The sequence below is a fragment of the Ursus maritimus genome, unplaced genomic scaffold (genome assembly GCF_017311325.1).
Source record: "Ursus maritimus isolate PB19 unplaced genomic scaffold, ASM1731132v1 scaffold_5, whole genome shotgun sequence".
NCBI lineage: Eukaryota > Metazoa > Chordata > Mammalia > Carnivora > Ursidae > Ursus > Ursus maritimus.
The window spans coordinates 79796689-79810876 of record NW_024426663.1 but is presented as its reverse complement, the minus strand read 5'-3'; the positions used below and the strand labels follow the sequence as shown (position 1 = coordinate 79810876).

At 43.2% G+C, this 14188-nt stretch overlaps 1 protein-coding gene and 1 long non-coding RNA gene across 2 annotated transcripts; both read right to left on the bottom strand.

Annotated features, from left to right (window-relative positions):
* Positions 1 to 2015: 2015 nt before the first annotated feature.
* On the bottom strand, positions 2016 to 5321 carry LOC103680638 (immunity-related GTPase family M protein 1-like; the record flags this gene model as incomplete). Its single annotated transcript, XM_008710139.2, is given in 3 exon segments — positions 2016 to 3748; positions 4761 to 4932; positions 4935 to 5321. Coding segments are annotated over 3 exon segments (1248 nt in total), but the record flags the coding sequence as incomplete, so codon positions are not given.
* A 955-nt stretch (positions 5322 to 6276) lies between these two features.
* On the bottom strand, positions 6277 to 12424 carry LOC121100780. The gene is made up of 2 exons (XR_005832601.1): positions 12122 to 12424; positions 6277 to 8200 (listed from the first exon to the last, which is right to left on the bottom strand). It is a non-coding gene; the product is annotated as an uncharacterized LOC121100780 (long non-coding RNA).
* Between the last annotated feature and the right edge of the window lie 1764 nt (positions 12425 to 14188).

Below are 14188 nucleotides of genomic sequence, written 5' to 3'. Positions count from 1 at the left end.
AAAAAAAAAAAGTGGTTTGCTTTTTTACTTTAGCAATTCTTTTCTAAGATCATCAGTTAATTATGCAAGTGTTCAGAATGAGTTGATAACTATCAAGCTGAATTCTATAAACCAGATGAAGTTAGAGTCTCTTACTCCTCTGCCATCTTAATTCCTTCTTTTTCTCCTAGGGAAAGATTTCTTAAATGAGATGATACCCATATAAATATACCAAGATGACAGCTGTATAACACAGGCTGACCAATGTGACACTTTTGACTACATTAAAGTGAAAAGATTCTCTTCATGAAAACAAATGCATAAAGAAAGTTTAAAAATATCCACAAATCTGGAGAAGATTTTTGCATAAATGTAGTCAACTAATGATCGTTTGAAGGAAAGTATTTTAAAAATTACAGAAGTCACTAAGAAAAACTGAGACAATCCAGCATGGAGGTGGGCAAAAGACATGAACAGAATGTTCATAGAAAAAGAAACATGTATGGGGAAGAAATAGAGAAATTACACAAATTAAGTAGTAATGAGTCGAATTTATCTCTGTGCACTATGAGATGACATGGTTAATTTGTTCAATTGCAAAGTTTAAAAAGTTGGACAAGTTCAGGTATTGGTGAGAATGTAAGTTGATAGAATCTCTGAAACATGGCTGCTGGGAATATAAAGCAATACAATCACTTTGAAGAAACAGTATGGCTGAATCCTAAAACTGCATATTCATGTACCTCAGGACTCAGCATTTCCACTCTTAACACTCTACCTAAGAGTCACTCTGCAAATATGTGCAGGAGACATTGTGGACATGTGCTCCTAATGGCAGTCGTCATAATTGTGAAAAAAGAGAGGATAGGCATTGACAGAGAACAGATAAATAAGTTCAGTGACACAGTGTTAAAAGAATTGAATCACAGATATATGGAAAGTAATTAATCTTTTGGTATTAATGTTGACATTAAATATTAATTTATGGAGGCTTCTGAATGTTGAGTGCTGATGGAAGTTCTCCAGGTCACTGGTCCCTGGAGACATTTCTGAACCCCAGGGGTGAAGAGATCCTACAATTTTCCATGGAGACAAGAGGTGTTCATCCAAAGAATGTGAAAGGAATTGGCATAGGGTTTTTTACTGGCAACGTGGCATTNCTGAAGTTAGATATTCAGAGTTCTAAGAGAATATGATGTTGTATCCAGAATCCTACTCAGTTAAACTATTTATTGAAAGCAATCACAAAATAAAGGCATTAATGGAAATGCAAAGGTTCAGAAAGTTCACCACACAGAGAACTTTTATTCTCACTTTCCTTGGGAATGGATGCAATGTAAATGAGCAGGGAACAGGGAATCCAAGAAGCACCCGCACCACCAAGGTAACTGATGGATGTGAATTAGGCCTGAGCTCCAGGCTGGGAGAGCAACTAGTCCAAGTGAGAATGGGAATTAGAGGTGTTGCACAGGACACCTTCAGGGAGAAACCTAGCCTCCTCTTCCTTGGGGGAGTGCTCACATTAAACTGTCATTTACTCTCTCTCTCACTACTGAGCATGGCTTTATCTAGCACCTTCCCTCTTTTTTTCTTTTCTTTTTTCCCCTGCTTTCTCTTCTTAAATCCAGAGCCTCAAACTGGATAAGTCTGTGTGGCCTGAGGCTGGATGAAATGACCTGTGAATGTTGGCAGAGGCTGGTCCTTCAATAGAAAGCATGGAAGGGCATGTCCAGAGCCAAGGAGGGAAGGGCTATAATTGGAGAGGGTGTAGCTTCTTCATGCTGGATCCTTGCAGGAGTGAGTGTCACAGAAGGACGTTTCCCACAACTGCCAGTTCTCTAAGGAACTTCTTCTTCTTCTTCTTTCTTCTTCTTCTTCTTCTTCTTCTTCTTCTTCTTCTTCTTCTTCTTCTTTCTTCTTTAAGATTTTATTCATTTATTTATTTGACAGAGATAGAGACAGCCAGCAAGAGAGGGAACACAAGCATGGGAAGTGGGAGAGGAAGAAGCAGGCTCCCAGAGTAGGAGCCTAATGTGGGGCTAGATCCCAGATCGCCGGATTCACCCCCTGAGCCAAAGGCAGATGCTTAATGACTGAGTCACTCAGGTGCCCCCTCTAAGGAACTTCTTGATTGCATTATCTGCTACCTGTTGGTGTGGATCAAATTACCTGAAACTTTGTTGCTTAATACAAAGGTTTATTTGCTTATAGATTATGAGGGTCAGAAATCCAGGAACAATCTCAGTTGTGTGGTTCTGGATAAGGGTCTCTCCTGAGGTTGTAGTCAAGCTATCAGCTGGGCTGCATCTTCCAAAGCCTTGCTGGGGCTGGAGGATTTACTCCCAAAATGACTTACTTCCATGGCTGGCAGTTAATACAGGCAGCCTCGGTTCTCATCCCCATGGCCTCTAATTCTTCAGGGCCTCTACAGCAGGTTAGTTTAAAATTTCTATGGTTACTAGGCAGAGAGAAGAAAAGGGAGAGGCAGACAGAGAGTGAGAGAGAGGGAGACAGAGCTGGAGCAGGGGTAAGACAGAGACAGTGAACAGAGTGTTTATAAGCCAGAGCTACACTTTCCATAACAAAGTTCTGGACTTTTTGGACATTCCATTATTGCTGCCATATTCTATTAGTCACTCCAGGGAAAGGGATTAAACATAGCCATGAAAATAGGAGAAAATGTTGGAGGCCATCTTAGAGTGTCTACCACTGACCTACGGGTAGGTCAAGATTGTGTGTGACCACAGAGTGAGATGAGAACTGAAAGAACATGGGTGTTAGAGAAATGATTGATAGTTAAGTGATAAGGGGATGTCAGAATGAGATTGTATGTCACACTGAACAGATCTTTTCTGCCACCTTTGGATACATTTAAAAAATGACAAAAGTAGAACATATTTGGGAATTTCCTGACATGGGTTCAAAATGAGCAAGTCATCTCTTATACCTCGGGGAACATAGAATCAATGAACGTGGAAGTAATTGAGCTTGATTGACAATTCAGAAATGGGAAAGTGTGAGGAGAGGATCCCAGATGTCCTGACTTCCCTCCAGAAGGAGCCTGCTGAGGCATCACTTCCTCAGATGATGGACTGTCTCAGGATTTTCTTCAGGATGGCCCTGGTGTCCTTGGCAACTATTTCAAGGAGGTGTCTGTGTTTCCACTTCCTCAGGGAGTTGAAAATAAAGTCACCTAACAGTGGGATGTATCTCAGAATTGAATATAAGCAAGAGACTATATTACAATTCATGCAAGATAATGGCCAGTCCTCTCTGAGGACGGTGTATAGATCCTGAGACTTCATAATGGCCCTGTACTCCTCCATGGGTTTCCCCATACTCTGAGCCATCTGCTGGAGAGATTCATCATCCACACCAAAGAGCAAGCAGTAGGCCATCAGACTCTCCTCCAGATCATCTGCATTCCAGATGCCAAGCGTGTCAAAAGACTTTGAGGCTATTTTCCCCTTGCAAGTGGTCACTTTGTCCTTGATGGCCTTCTCATAAGTGTGGGACAGACTCTGTAGGGGACCATGGTACCTGATGTCAGAAATGTCCCTGTGCAAGGTGCCCCTAAGCTTTGGGAAGTCATGCAATAAAGGTTCAAGGCTGGAGACCAGGAATATGTTGGGTTCACAGACTTCCTCCTTTTGGAGAGTTTCGCGGATATTCTCCCGAATATTCTTCAGGAGTCTTTCCTCCAAGAAAGCACTTCTGCTGAGGTCCCTGTCCAGCTTGGTCCAGATGACATAGAACCTCTTTCCTAAGCCTTGGATGGGTTTTTTTTTTGTTGTTGTTGTTTTTGTTGTTGTCCAATAGATATTTATTGAAGTTCTAATTATATTAGGATTAGAGAATAGAACAGTCATTTTTGATCTCATGGAAAAGGCTTACATTTGGATTTTGCCTTTGTCATTTTCTTGCTATGTGGGTTCTGAGCAAGTCACTAACCTAAAGTGAGAGACTGCACTTAATTCTCTTACTGGCAAAATGAGAGAGAGCTGTATCACGGTTGCTGTTAGTTCTAAAACGACTCTGCCACGAACAGTAAGAACATGTTCTCCTATTGACAAGGTTAGAATGTGGGGTTGGTTCATTTCCCCACCATTCTAACTCAGAGTATCCTGGGCCCAAGTATACTGAGTTAATAATTCCATATTGGGAAGAAATGTGTTCAAGTAACAGTCCCATTAGGCAACAATCTACTTTTCCCAGAGTAATAAAAGTCACACATTTATGATTTGTATGAAATAAAACTGTGAGCTTTGTTTTTTCTGAGAAAAATCTGTCACGTCTCTCTGGAAACTGGTTTTTATCACTTAGAGGGTTACTGTAATAATTGTAGACTTTTCTACACTCATTCTCACTCCAAGAAACAATGGGATATTTACATCTTAGTTTATGAGCAATTATGACTACTCTGTGAAAACATTAAGTGTTGAGAGGAGAGAAACATAGCTGGCCCTGGGGAAATAAGCAAGTAGAATTTGTGCTAGTTTCCCCTTCCCTCCCTGATCATGCTTAAATACCCCTCCTTTCTTTCTTTTTTTTAATAATATTTTTTATTATATTATGTTAGTCACCATACAGTACATCCCTGGTTTTTGATGTAAAGTTCCATGATTCATTAGTTGCATATAACACCCAGTGCACCATGCAATATGTGCCCTCCTTACTATCCATCACCAGCCTATCCCATTTCCACCTCCCTCTCCTCTGAAACCCTCAGTTTGTTTCTCACTCATCTATGGACCATAAGAAGTAGGAAGATCGGTAGGAGCCTTGGATGGTTTTAGCAAGCTTCACAAGATTCATGCTGAACTGTTCAGATGCAATGATGATGAAGAGGTCATACTGGCTAAACTTCATCTCTTCCATATAGTTCTCCAGGCTTTGGATAGCTGCCCCTGTTCCAGGTAGGTCCCTCAGCACAACGTTGGGAAAGTGGGGGGGGGGGAGTAGCGAGTGGGAATCTGGGTGGTCCTCACCACCCCAGTGGGAGCTGAGTCCTCCTCTTCATGCAGTGCATTGATGAAAGAGGACATGCCATTGCTGGAGTCCCCAGTCACTGCAATGCTCACTGGGGCATTGGATGCTTTTTTCAAGGTCCCCCTAACCACAGAGACCACCTCCAACAAATTCCCTCCTCCCAAGGCCTTTTCCATGTTGATGGCAATCTCCTTAGGGAAGACACTCCAGCCCGTATTGTAAGGCATATCAGAGGTGGAGGATGTAAGTAATGGGGTGTGAAGAGAGTGGGTGGGCTGTGTCCCACCACGGAGCAGTGGAGTGTCCTGCAGAAATAGGAAAAGCAGGGGAGTTAGGAGGGCCAGGCACACAGAGTGGCGGAGGCATCATCAGATTTGGTAACCCAAAGTGAGGGTGTCAGATCCACACCCAACTCCCTGCAAAGCCACTTAGATGACAAACAGCAAGTCTCTGCAAAAAATGTTTGATAATTTGTCAAAAATGTAAACATATTCAACCATAGAAAATGAGGAAATCCTATCATTTGTAACAACATGTATGGACCTTGAAACATCATGCTAAGCAAAATAAATCAGACAGACAAATACTGCAAGATCTAACTGATGTGTGGAATCTAAAATTAAAATAAACTAAATTCATAGAAAAAGAGAACAGACTTGTGGATTGACAGAGGCACAGAGTGAGAGGAGGGGGAATTGCAGGAAGTGTTCAAAAGGTACAAGATGTCAGTTATAAGATAAGTAAGTACTAGGGATGTAATGTACAACCTGATGACTATAAATAACACTGCTGTATGATTTATAGGAAAGTTTATAGGGAATACACCGTAAAAGTTCTCATCACAAGACATTTTTTCTCTTTTTTCTCCTTTCTTTTCCTTTTACTGAGATGGTGGATTTTGGCTGAATTTATTGTGGTAATTACTTCACGATATATAGAAGTCAAATCATCAGGGTGTAGGCCTTAAACTCCTACAGTGATGTATGCCAATTATTTCCCAATAAAACTGGTAAAATAATTTAAACAGTGTCACTAAATGACCCAGCAATTACATTCCTAGGTGTATACCTAAGAGGGATGAAAACATACATCCACCAAAAAGTTGTAGCCTCTCAGGTGGAATTAACAGTTGTCGGTCCACTGTTCAATGGATAAAAAAAAGCGGTCTATCCATACCAGACATCAGTATTGGGCAAGAAAAGAAATGAAGTACTGATACCTGCCACAACATGGATCAACCCCAAAACATGCGCAGTGAAAGCAGACCGCCCATCAGACCATGTGTTCTATGATTATATTCATATGAAATGTCCAGAAAAGGCAAATCCTTAGGCACAGAACATATATTGGGGATTTCCTAGATATGAAGGGCAAATGGTATGCAGGAAAGAGAAGTGGCAGTCAAGAGGTACAGGATATCTTTTGGATAACAAAAATGTTCTAAATTTGATCACGACAGGTGTACAACTTTGTAAATATATTCAAAGCGACTGAAAACTTTAAAGAGATGAATCATAGAATGTGTAAATTATATCACAATAAAGTTGTTGAAAAGAAAAGCAGCAGAGGGGCTCATTTAGGAGATGTGCACATGTTAGGAGCTCAGAGGAGACCATTGCTCAGAGGAGAGGAATGCTCTCTAGCTATGGTACAGTAGTCAGCTCCTAAGCAGGTTATAGACGGAGGGGACTCTGAGCAGAGGAACATCAGGAGGGTCACTCAGTCAGGAGGCTAGGCAGGTATGGGTACTCCTCCACCCAGCCTGGGTGAGCAGGATGTCCCACTGAGGATGTCTGTAGGGCAGACGTAAGATTTGCCAACTCTCCATACCCTTCAATCCTGAGGACCAACACATCCTCAATACATATGTCTTCAGAGTCAAGAACCATTTAATTATTTTAACAGCAGTGAAGAGTGAATTTTCCATATCGTTCAGCACTAACTGCATACCTAACTGCACACCTAAGAAATCCCTGCCCCATACACTTCAACATTTAAGTTACATGAACTTTCCAAATAATAACCTACTGATTCTTAAGTCGGTGCTTTGTAGTGATTATTATTGTTACGTATTTAAGTATTTAAGTACTCCCATGAACTTTCCATGTAAGCCAAGCCTTGTAGTAATAGTCAAGCTTTTAAAAGGCAGAACTGGAAAAGAGAAATGGTTGGGATTACCTAGTGGACTCTCCTCCTGGGGGCTACACATACAGTGCTACCTGGTGGACTTTCTTTTTTTTTTTTTTTAAGATTTTATTTATTTATTTGACAGAGAGAGAGAGACAGCCAGCGAGAGAGGGAACACAAGCAGGGGGATGGGAGAGGAAGAAGTAGGCTCCCAGTGGAGCAGGGAGCCCATTGTTGGACTCAATCCCAGAATGCTGGGGTCATGCCCCTAGCCAAAGGCAGATGCTCAACGACTTAGCCACCCAGGCACCCATACATGGTGGACTTTCACAATCCCACAAGTTACGACTGCTTGCTGTGGTAATTTCCCTTAAGACATCTACTATTTCTGTGTGCACAGATGCAAATTTTAAAACATTTTCTAATTCAAGACTGACTCCTTGCTAAGGAGTTTTCCTGTGAGGCCATGAGGCCTTCTATTGCATGAGGGCTTCCCTCCCAGACCCACCTAAAGGAGTCTTCTGATGTTGCTGGAGATGAGACCTCACATCCAAATGCTCAGGTTTCTGCTCAAGAGGACTGCAGTCCTGTCTGTAGGACAAATTTCATGTTGAGCTCCAGGTCTTATGGTGTAGCTTGTTACCCATCACACTGGCTTTCTTCTCCACTGGTGTGTCCTGCTTTCATGACTGCTCCCCAGATTTCTGTGAGTGCTTTCATCCAGCATTAGGCCAGGACACACCCTTCCAATGAGGAAATTGCCAAGAGCCCTGACTGAGTTTTCAGATAAGCTTGGCCCATGGTAATGTGAATGCTTTCACATTGAAAACTGAGCCCCAGTGTTCTGTCTTGTGCAGCAGGGAAGCCATGCTACCCGCCTCGCAGGAGTCCAGTGAGGGTATCATGCTAAGATCCAAGTGAAAGTCTGGGCAGGCCTCCCACCAACCTCTTGGTGAATTCTCTCTGGTGTTAGGATCTCTGAGGAAGACTTCTCTCTGGTTCTTCTTCCCTCCAACTCTTACCGCAGTGTATGAAGATTCTGATCTGTGAGTCTGTCTGGGCAGGATCTTCTGCCTGCCTTTTCTTGATTAATCTTCTCCAAGCTCTATTAGACAAGTGGTAGTATTATTCCTGGTCACAGATCAAGAAACAGTGCCTCACAGATGAGAAACAAGCCTCAAATTGCACAGTAATGCTCTGGGATCCGAGATGTATGCCCACAGTGTGATTCTGTTTCTGTATGGACAGGAGGGGAGGACAATCCTAGTAAATGCTGAATCTCCAGCCCCAGGGGCTGAGGGATGACTGGATGCTGAGACGCTTCTCCAGGGGATATGGGTCCACTTATTGCTGTCAACTACCATTCACCTCTCCCTGGACACACCCTTACTAATCTGGGGAGAGAATAGAAATTGCAGTTCTCTCTCAGCTCCCATCATCACTCCACATTAAAGAAAACTCACTGATTTCCAAGTGTGAAAGTAAATCCCATAATGTGTCCCCATTTCTCAGAAAATGTTGCAGGGAATCTAACCCCCATTGGGAGATGGAGATGCCTAATGAAATGATCAGGAGATACTGAGGGTTCAGAGGGAGGGAAGCTGATGGATTATGATGTCATCACTATCCTATCTGCTTAGGGACCAGAATCTCCAGAGGCCTGTGCCCACAAAGTTTTCAGGGTCCTCCATCAGGAGAGGTGCACTAAGTCAGCAAGGATGGTGCTTCTTGCTGCAGGAGTGGAGGTGTCCTGAGCTTGGTGAGGGGGTGAATCACATGGTGGTGGGCAGAGCACACATGGCTAAAGCTGGCTAGAAGTCAGAAAGATGGAGCTCTGGGTTTGGCTCAAGCTGAAAGAACACCCTGGAATAAGAATACCTGAGTAGCCTCCTTTGCGCTCATACTAAAAGCCTTCTTTAAGACCTCTCTCAACTATTATCCAGAATAGCCTAGATTCTTGTGTATGGGGTACATAGAGGTTCTTGGAGGCCTGAACTGCCATCATTGCTCCAGGGACACAATCTCCTGGGTGAGTGCCAAGCTCACTGATCTGGCTGTGTGAAGGGATTTCTGCTGCCCCTGAGCATGCTATATATTCTTCTTGCCTGTAGGATTGCCCCTAATATTGATGGAGAATGCTGAATGTCCTTATCAGTGGTCTTGTGGGGCCCAGGCCAGGCAGAATATAGGACCTGGGCTAGTGCCCTTGAATTCTTTTCCTGGTTTGTCTAAATCCCATCACAATTTCCACATGTACCCATCTCACCTTGACTTCCCATGTGCTAGATCAATTGAAAAATCCCTGTGTCTTCAAAAGGTGAAAGTCCCAGAAAGTATTCTGTCATCCCATGGTAGATGCTTAGTATCATATAAATACACGTGCAGGTCTTGGCACTTACAGTAAATTTATTCCCTAGACTCCACCTGGCACTCTTAGTGCCCAGGAGGTATGGGACACATTTCTGTTAGATGATTGAAACACAATATACCACTGCATATCCTCCACTTACTGGTTGTTGGATAAATGAACTTTGCTTCCTAAATCTGTCATCTGAAATGTTGAAGCCAGCTCTGCCACAGCCCTTTGGAAAGCAAGTAGGGGCTGGGGCAGAGTATGACCCCACAACCCAGGGTAGGTGTGGGAGGAGAGGACAAAACCACACTTTTCCAGACCATTTCTGTGACTATGTAGGACCAAACCATGGACTTTTTACATATCCGCACATCTGAGCCCTCATGCTGCATCCTATTGAAGGGGGAACCTATTGGGGCCCTGTAGTACCAGCCACAGCTCCCTGTCCCCCATTGCCTGCCCTTCTGGTCCCTGCTCTGTACCTGGTGCTAGACAACCCTGCATATGGGACCCTCTCAGGATCCTTTTAGGCAGTATTGTGCCCATGTGTCACTGCCATCACAGGGTGGGACAAGTGTAACTCCATGAGAAGTTGCAGGTTATTGCAGGAGTGGCCATACATATGTGTCTGCAGGACATTGAGGCTGAGATTACTGACCCAGGACTCAAGGAGAGGTCATCAGAGACAAGCCCAGATGGAAGTACTCACCCCCCCCCCAAACTTGCTTCTTGTAGATCCTGCTCATGTTAAACTTCTGAGCTTCCCTCTCTAAATAGAGTTTGAGGGTCCCTGAGTAAAGAGACATAGGACTTTATGGAGGGAGCCCAGGGAGCTGATTCAACTAGAGAGGACAGTTGTGCTTGCAAGAGAACCAGATCCTGTGAGCAGATCTTTCAAAGTCTTCTGAAGGAGACCAGCAGTGAGAGATGCATTTCACATAGGAACTAAGTACCCACTCAACACACATGCATGCACACACATGCATACGTCTGAACAATGATTTTGCCAACAGTTTGCCTACCCTCCATTTTGATAGTACTCGTCTATTCCAATGAGTAACGTTTTTGAGCTCTTGTTATAATGCACCAAACAGAGTGCATGACCTAAGAAGCAGAATGAAAAACACCCAAGAGTGGGTTTCTCAGGCAGAATCCTATTTAGTTTATATCATACCCAATTATCTTGGGCCATGAAGCAGGGATCAGACTTGGACCAGACTAGAGATCCAAGGCATCAAGGACTTTTGTAGTTTGAATGCAATGTGGACCAAGCCCAAAATTACCCCCATTTTTATCATCATAGGGAAAGGGTGAGGGGAAAAAATCAGCATATTGATTTATTCTAGGAAAGTATAATAAACATCTGCATCATCAGTGGGCATAAAGCACAAAAGGACCTGGTCTGGGAAAGAGTATTTCAAGAGTCCACCTCACTGAGGTAAAGGATGGAGTTGGTGTCCAGGAAAAAGCACAATTTCTCCAATGCAGATAGATATGTGAACTGTTATACATTGTCTAAGGTTTGTTAGACATCTTGTCCCTGAAACCCCACCCCTAGTCCCTAATCCACAGAAGGTCCACCTGGTGCTCCCAACTCCAGGCTACCCCCAGGAATTGTCATCATCTTAAATCCTACTTAGATTCTGAGAGAATATGAATAGAAAATTTTGCTGAGAGGATGTGGAGAAAGGGGATCCCTCTTACATTGTTGGAAGGAATGCAAATTGGTACAGGCACTCTGGAAAACAGTGTGGAGGTCCCTGAAAAAGTTAAAAATTGAGCTACCCTATGATCCAGCCATTGCACTACTGGGTATTTACCCCAAAGATACAGACGTAGTGAAGAGAAGGGCCTTTGCACCCCAATGTACATAGCAGCATTGTCCACAATAGCTAAATTGCAGAAGAAGCCAAGATGCCGTTCAATAGATGACTGGATTAAGAAGATGTGGTCCATATATACAATGGAATATTACTCAGCCATCAAAAAGAACGAATTCTCAACATTTGCTGCAACATGGATGGGACTGGAGGAGATAATGCTAAGCGAAACAAGTCAAGCAGAGAAGGACAATTATCATATGGTTTCACTCATTTATGGAACATAAGAAGTAGGAAGATCAGTAGGAGAAGAAAGGGAAGAAGAAAGGGGGAATAAACAGAAGGGGGAATGAACCATGAGAGACTATGGACTCTGGGAGACAAACTGAGGGCTTCAGAGGGGAGGGGGAGGGGGTAATGGGATAGGCTGGTGATGGGTATTAAGGAGGGCATGTATTTCATGGTGCACTGTGCGTTATACGCAAGTAATGAATCATGGAACTTTACATCAAAAACTAGGGGTGTACTGTATGGTGACTAACATAATGTAATAAAAAAAATAAATTAAAAAAGAAAAAGAAAATTTTGCTGTCATTTTCCTACCCCGATGCTATGAACATGGAAGTGATAGGCCCATTGCCTCCACACTGGAGGGCTTGATGGGTTTGGAACAGCCAAAGAATTTGGGTGATAAATTTTGTCCCTGAAGAATGTCAGAGAGGGGATCAATTGTGAATACTCACTGAAATGGATTAAGCCAGTCCCCAAGCTCTCCTTCCCTGGTATCAGGCTCCACATTTCATATCTTCATAGTAGCAGGGTTATTGGCCTAGTTGGGATCTCTCTCACTTACCTGCTCCAGGAAGCAGAGGCGTGACTATGCTCAGGCCGATATCAGTGGTCCTCCTGGAAGTTACCCCTCCCTGGGGAAGGGTCCAGCCGTTAAGCCGAGACCAACAATGAGGGCTGCACATGTTCATCCTGGTAGGATGATCTGAGGAGAAAGAGGTAGAACTGCCCTTCTGTTCTTGACACGATGGAGGAGGTAGAAGCCTGCCAGGTCTGAACTATGCCTACCCCAAGGTCCCAGTGGGGACATCAGTATGGGTCTGCATTGGACCCTCCTCCCTCAGGGACATTCACCACACCAGGCCATCAGCATGATTGCAAATGTCCTAATTGAGTGAGTCCTTTCCTACCCTTGTAGTTCTCCTATGCCATGCTCCTCCATATAATGGGGGCAGCAGGAAGAAGAATGAGGAAAGAAGCTGACTCTTTCCTATCCCTGCTGCAAGTATCTCACTGAGTTGGAGGAGGGGCTGAACCAGGGCAGTGGAGATTTCCATTCTACAAGAATCTGGAGGTTGTAAACTACACAGAGTGGACCTCTACTCACTTGAGTGGGACCGAGAGAGGGAGTTTCTTAAGGCATTTCTTGTGAAGAATTGATTTCTTTTTCTGAATCAAGGAAATATAACAATATCCTCATAAATCATACTTCCTGATATCCTAATGGTGACTTAGGAGCAACAAGTCTGACTCTGGACCCTGAGGAGTGCACAGTAGGGCATCAGGACCCAGTCCACTGGGTGCAGAAGACACTGCAGACCACAGCCAACCAAACAGGGGAGCAGCCCCAGAATGATTCTCACTCACTGCTGGGGAGCAGCCAAGTCCTGGGGAGTCCTTCACTGGGAACTTTCTGTCACCCAATACAAAGAGCCCCATCACTGCCAGGGTACCTGAGCCTCAGAGGAATTTCCTACCTTCCTACTGAGAGCTGTAATTGGATGTCTGCAAGTGCTCATCTTCATCCACAGCCAGTTGTCAAGTTCATGTGTGAGCTTGCATTTTTGCCTTGCAGTTGGTTCTACCTGGAATCTCAGTCTCTCTGTCCCCTGCCTCCTCCCTGAATGATTTCTCAGTCTTTCTCCCATCATAGCAGTGATTGTCTCTGTATGTAAGATAGAGAATGTTTCTCTGATGTCCCCAAAATATGGTAGGATGGAGAGAGTAACAATCTGAAAAGAACTGAGGTAGTTCCCTATTTTAAATCATTTACTTACTTGTGTAATTCAATGATCACCTACACACTGAACAATCATGCCAGGAATAAAACATCCCTAACAACATAAATCTCCCTGTGTTCCTATTCACTCCATTTCTGTCCACAGCCCCTGGGTAACAGTTGCATGAAATACGTGTTTATGATTCCTTTCTTTTATTTGTGGCCTTATCACTTACATATGCATGCCTAAACAGTAGATTGTTTAGTTTTCTTGAAGCATTTTTTATGGGGTATGCTCTTGGTTCTTAGTATTTAATCTCAGCACTGTGCTAAAAGATTAATTCCTCTCTAAATAGCTATGGTTCAAGCAAAGCTGTTTTAGTTTATCTCATCATATTTATCCATTCTCTGTCAGTTTGTATCCTCTCCTTTTTCACAGTCATAAAGATTGTTGATAGGACCACATGTCCACATGTCTCCTGTATACATTGTTTGAGTTTTTTAAAAAGTTTTTATTTAAATTTTTGTTAGCTAACATACAGTGTAATAATAGTTTCAGATGTATAATATAGCAATTCAACACTTACATATAACACCCGGTGCTTATACAGCCATGAGCACTCCTTAATCCCTATCACAGGTTTCCCCCACCCGACCCTCACCACTTCCACTCTGGTTACCATTACTTTGTTCTCCCAGTGTTTATAGCAGCATTATGTACAATAGGAAATTATGGATAATGTTGCTATAAACATCGGGGTGTATGTAGTCCTTGAAATCAATGTTTTTGTATATTTGGGGTAAACACCTAGTAGTGCAATTGCAAGGGTCGTAAGGTAGTTCTATTTTTCACTTCTTGAGGAGGCTTCATACTGTTTTCCAGAGTGGCTACACCAGCTTGCATCTCACCAA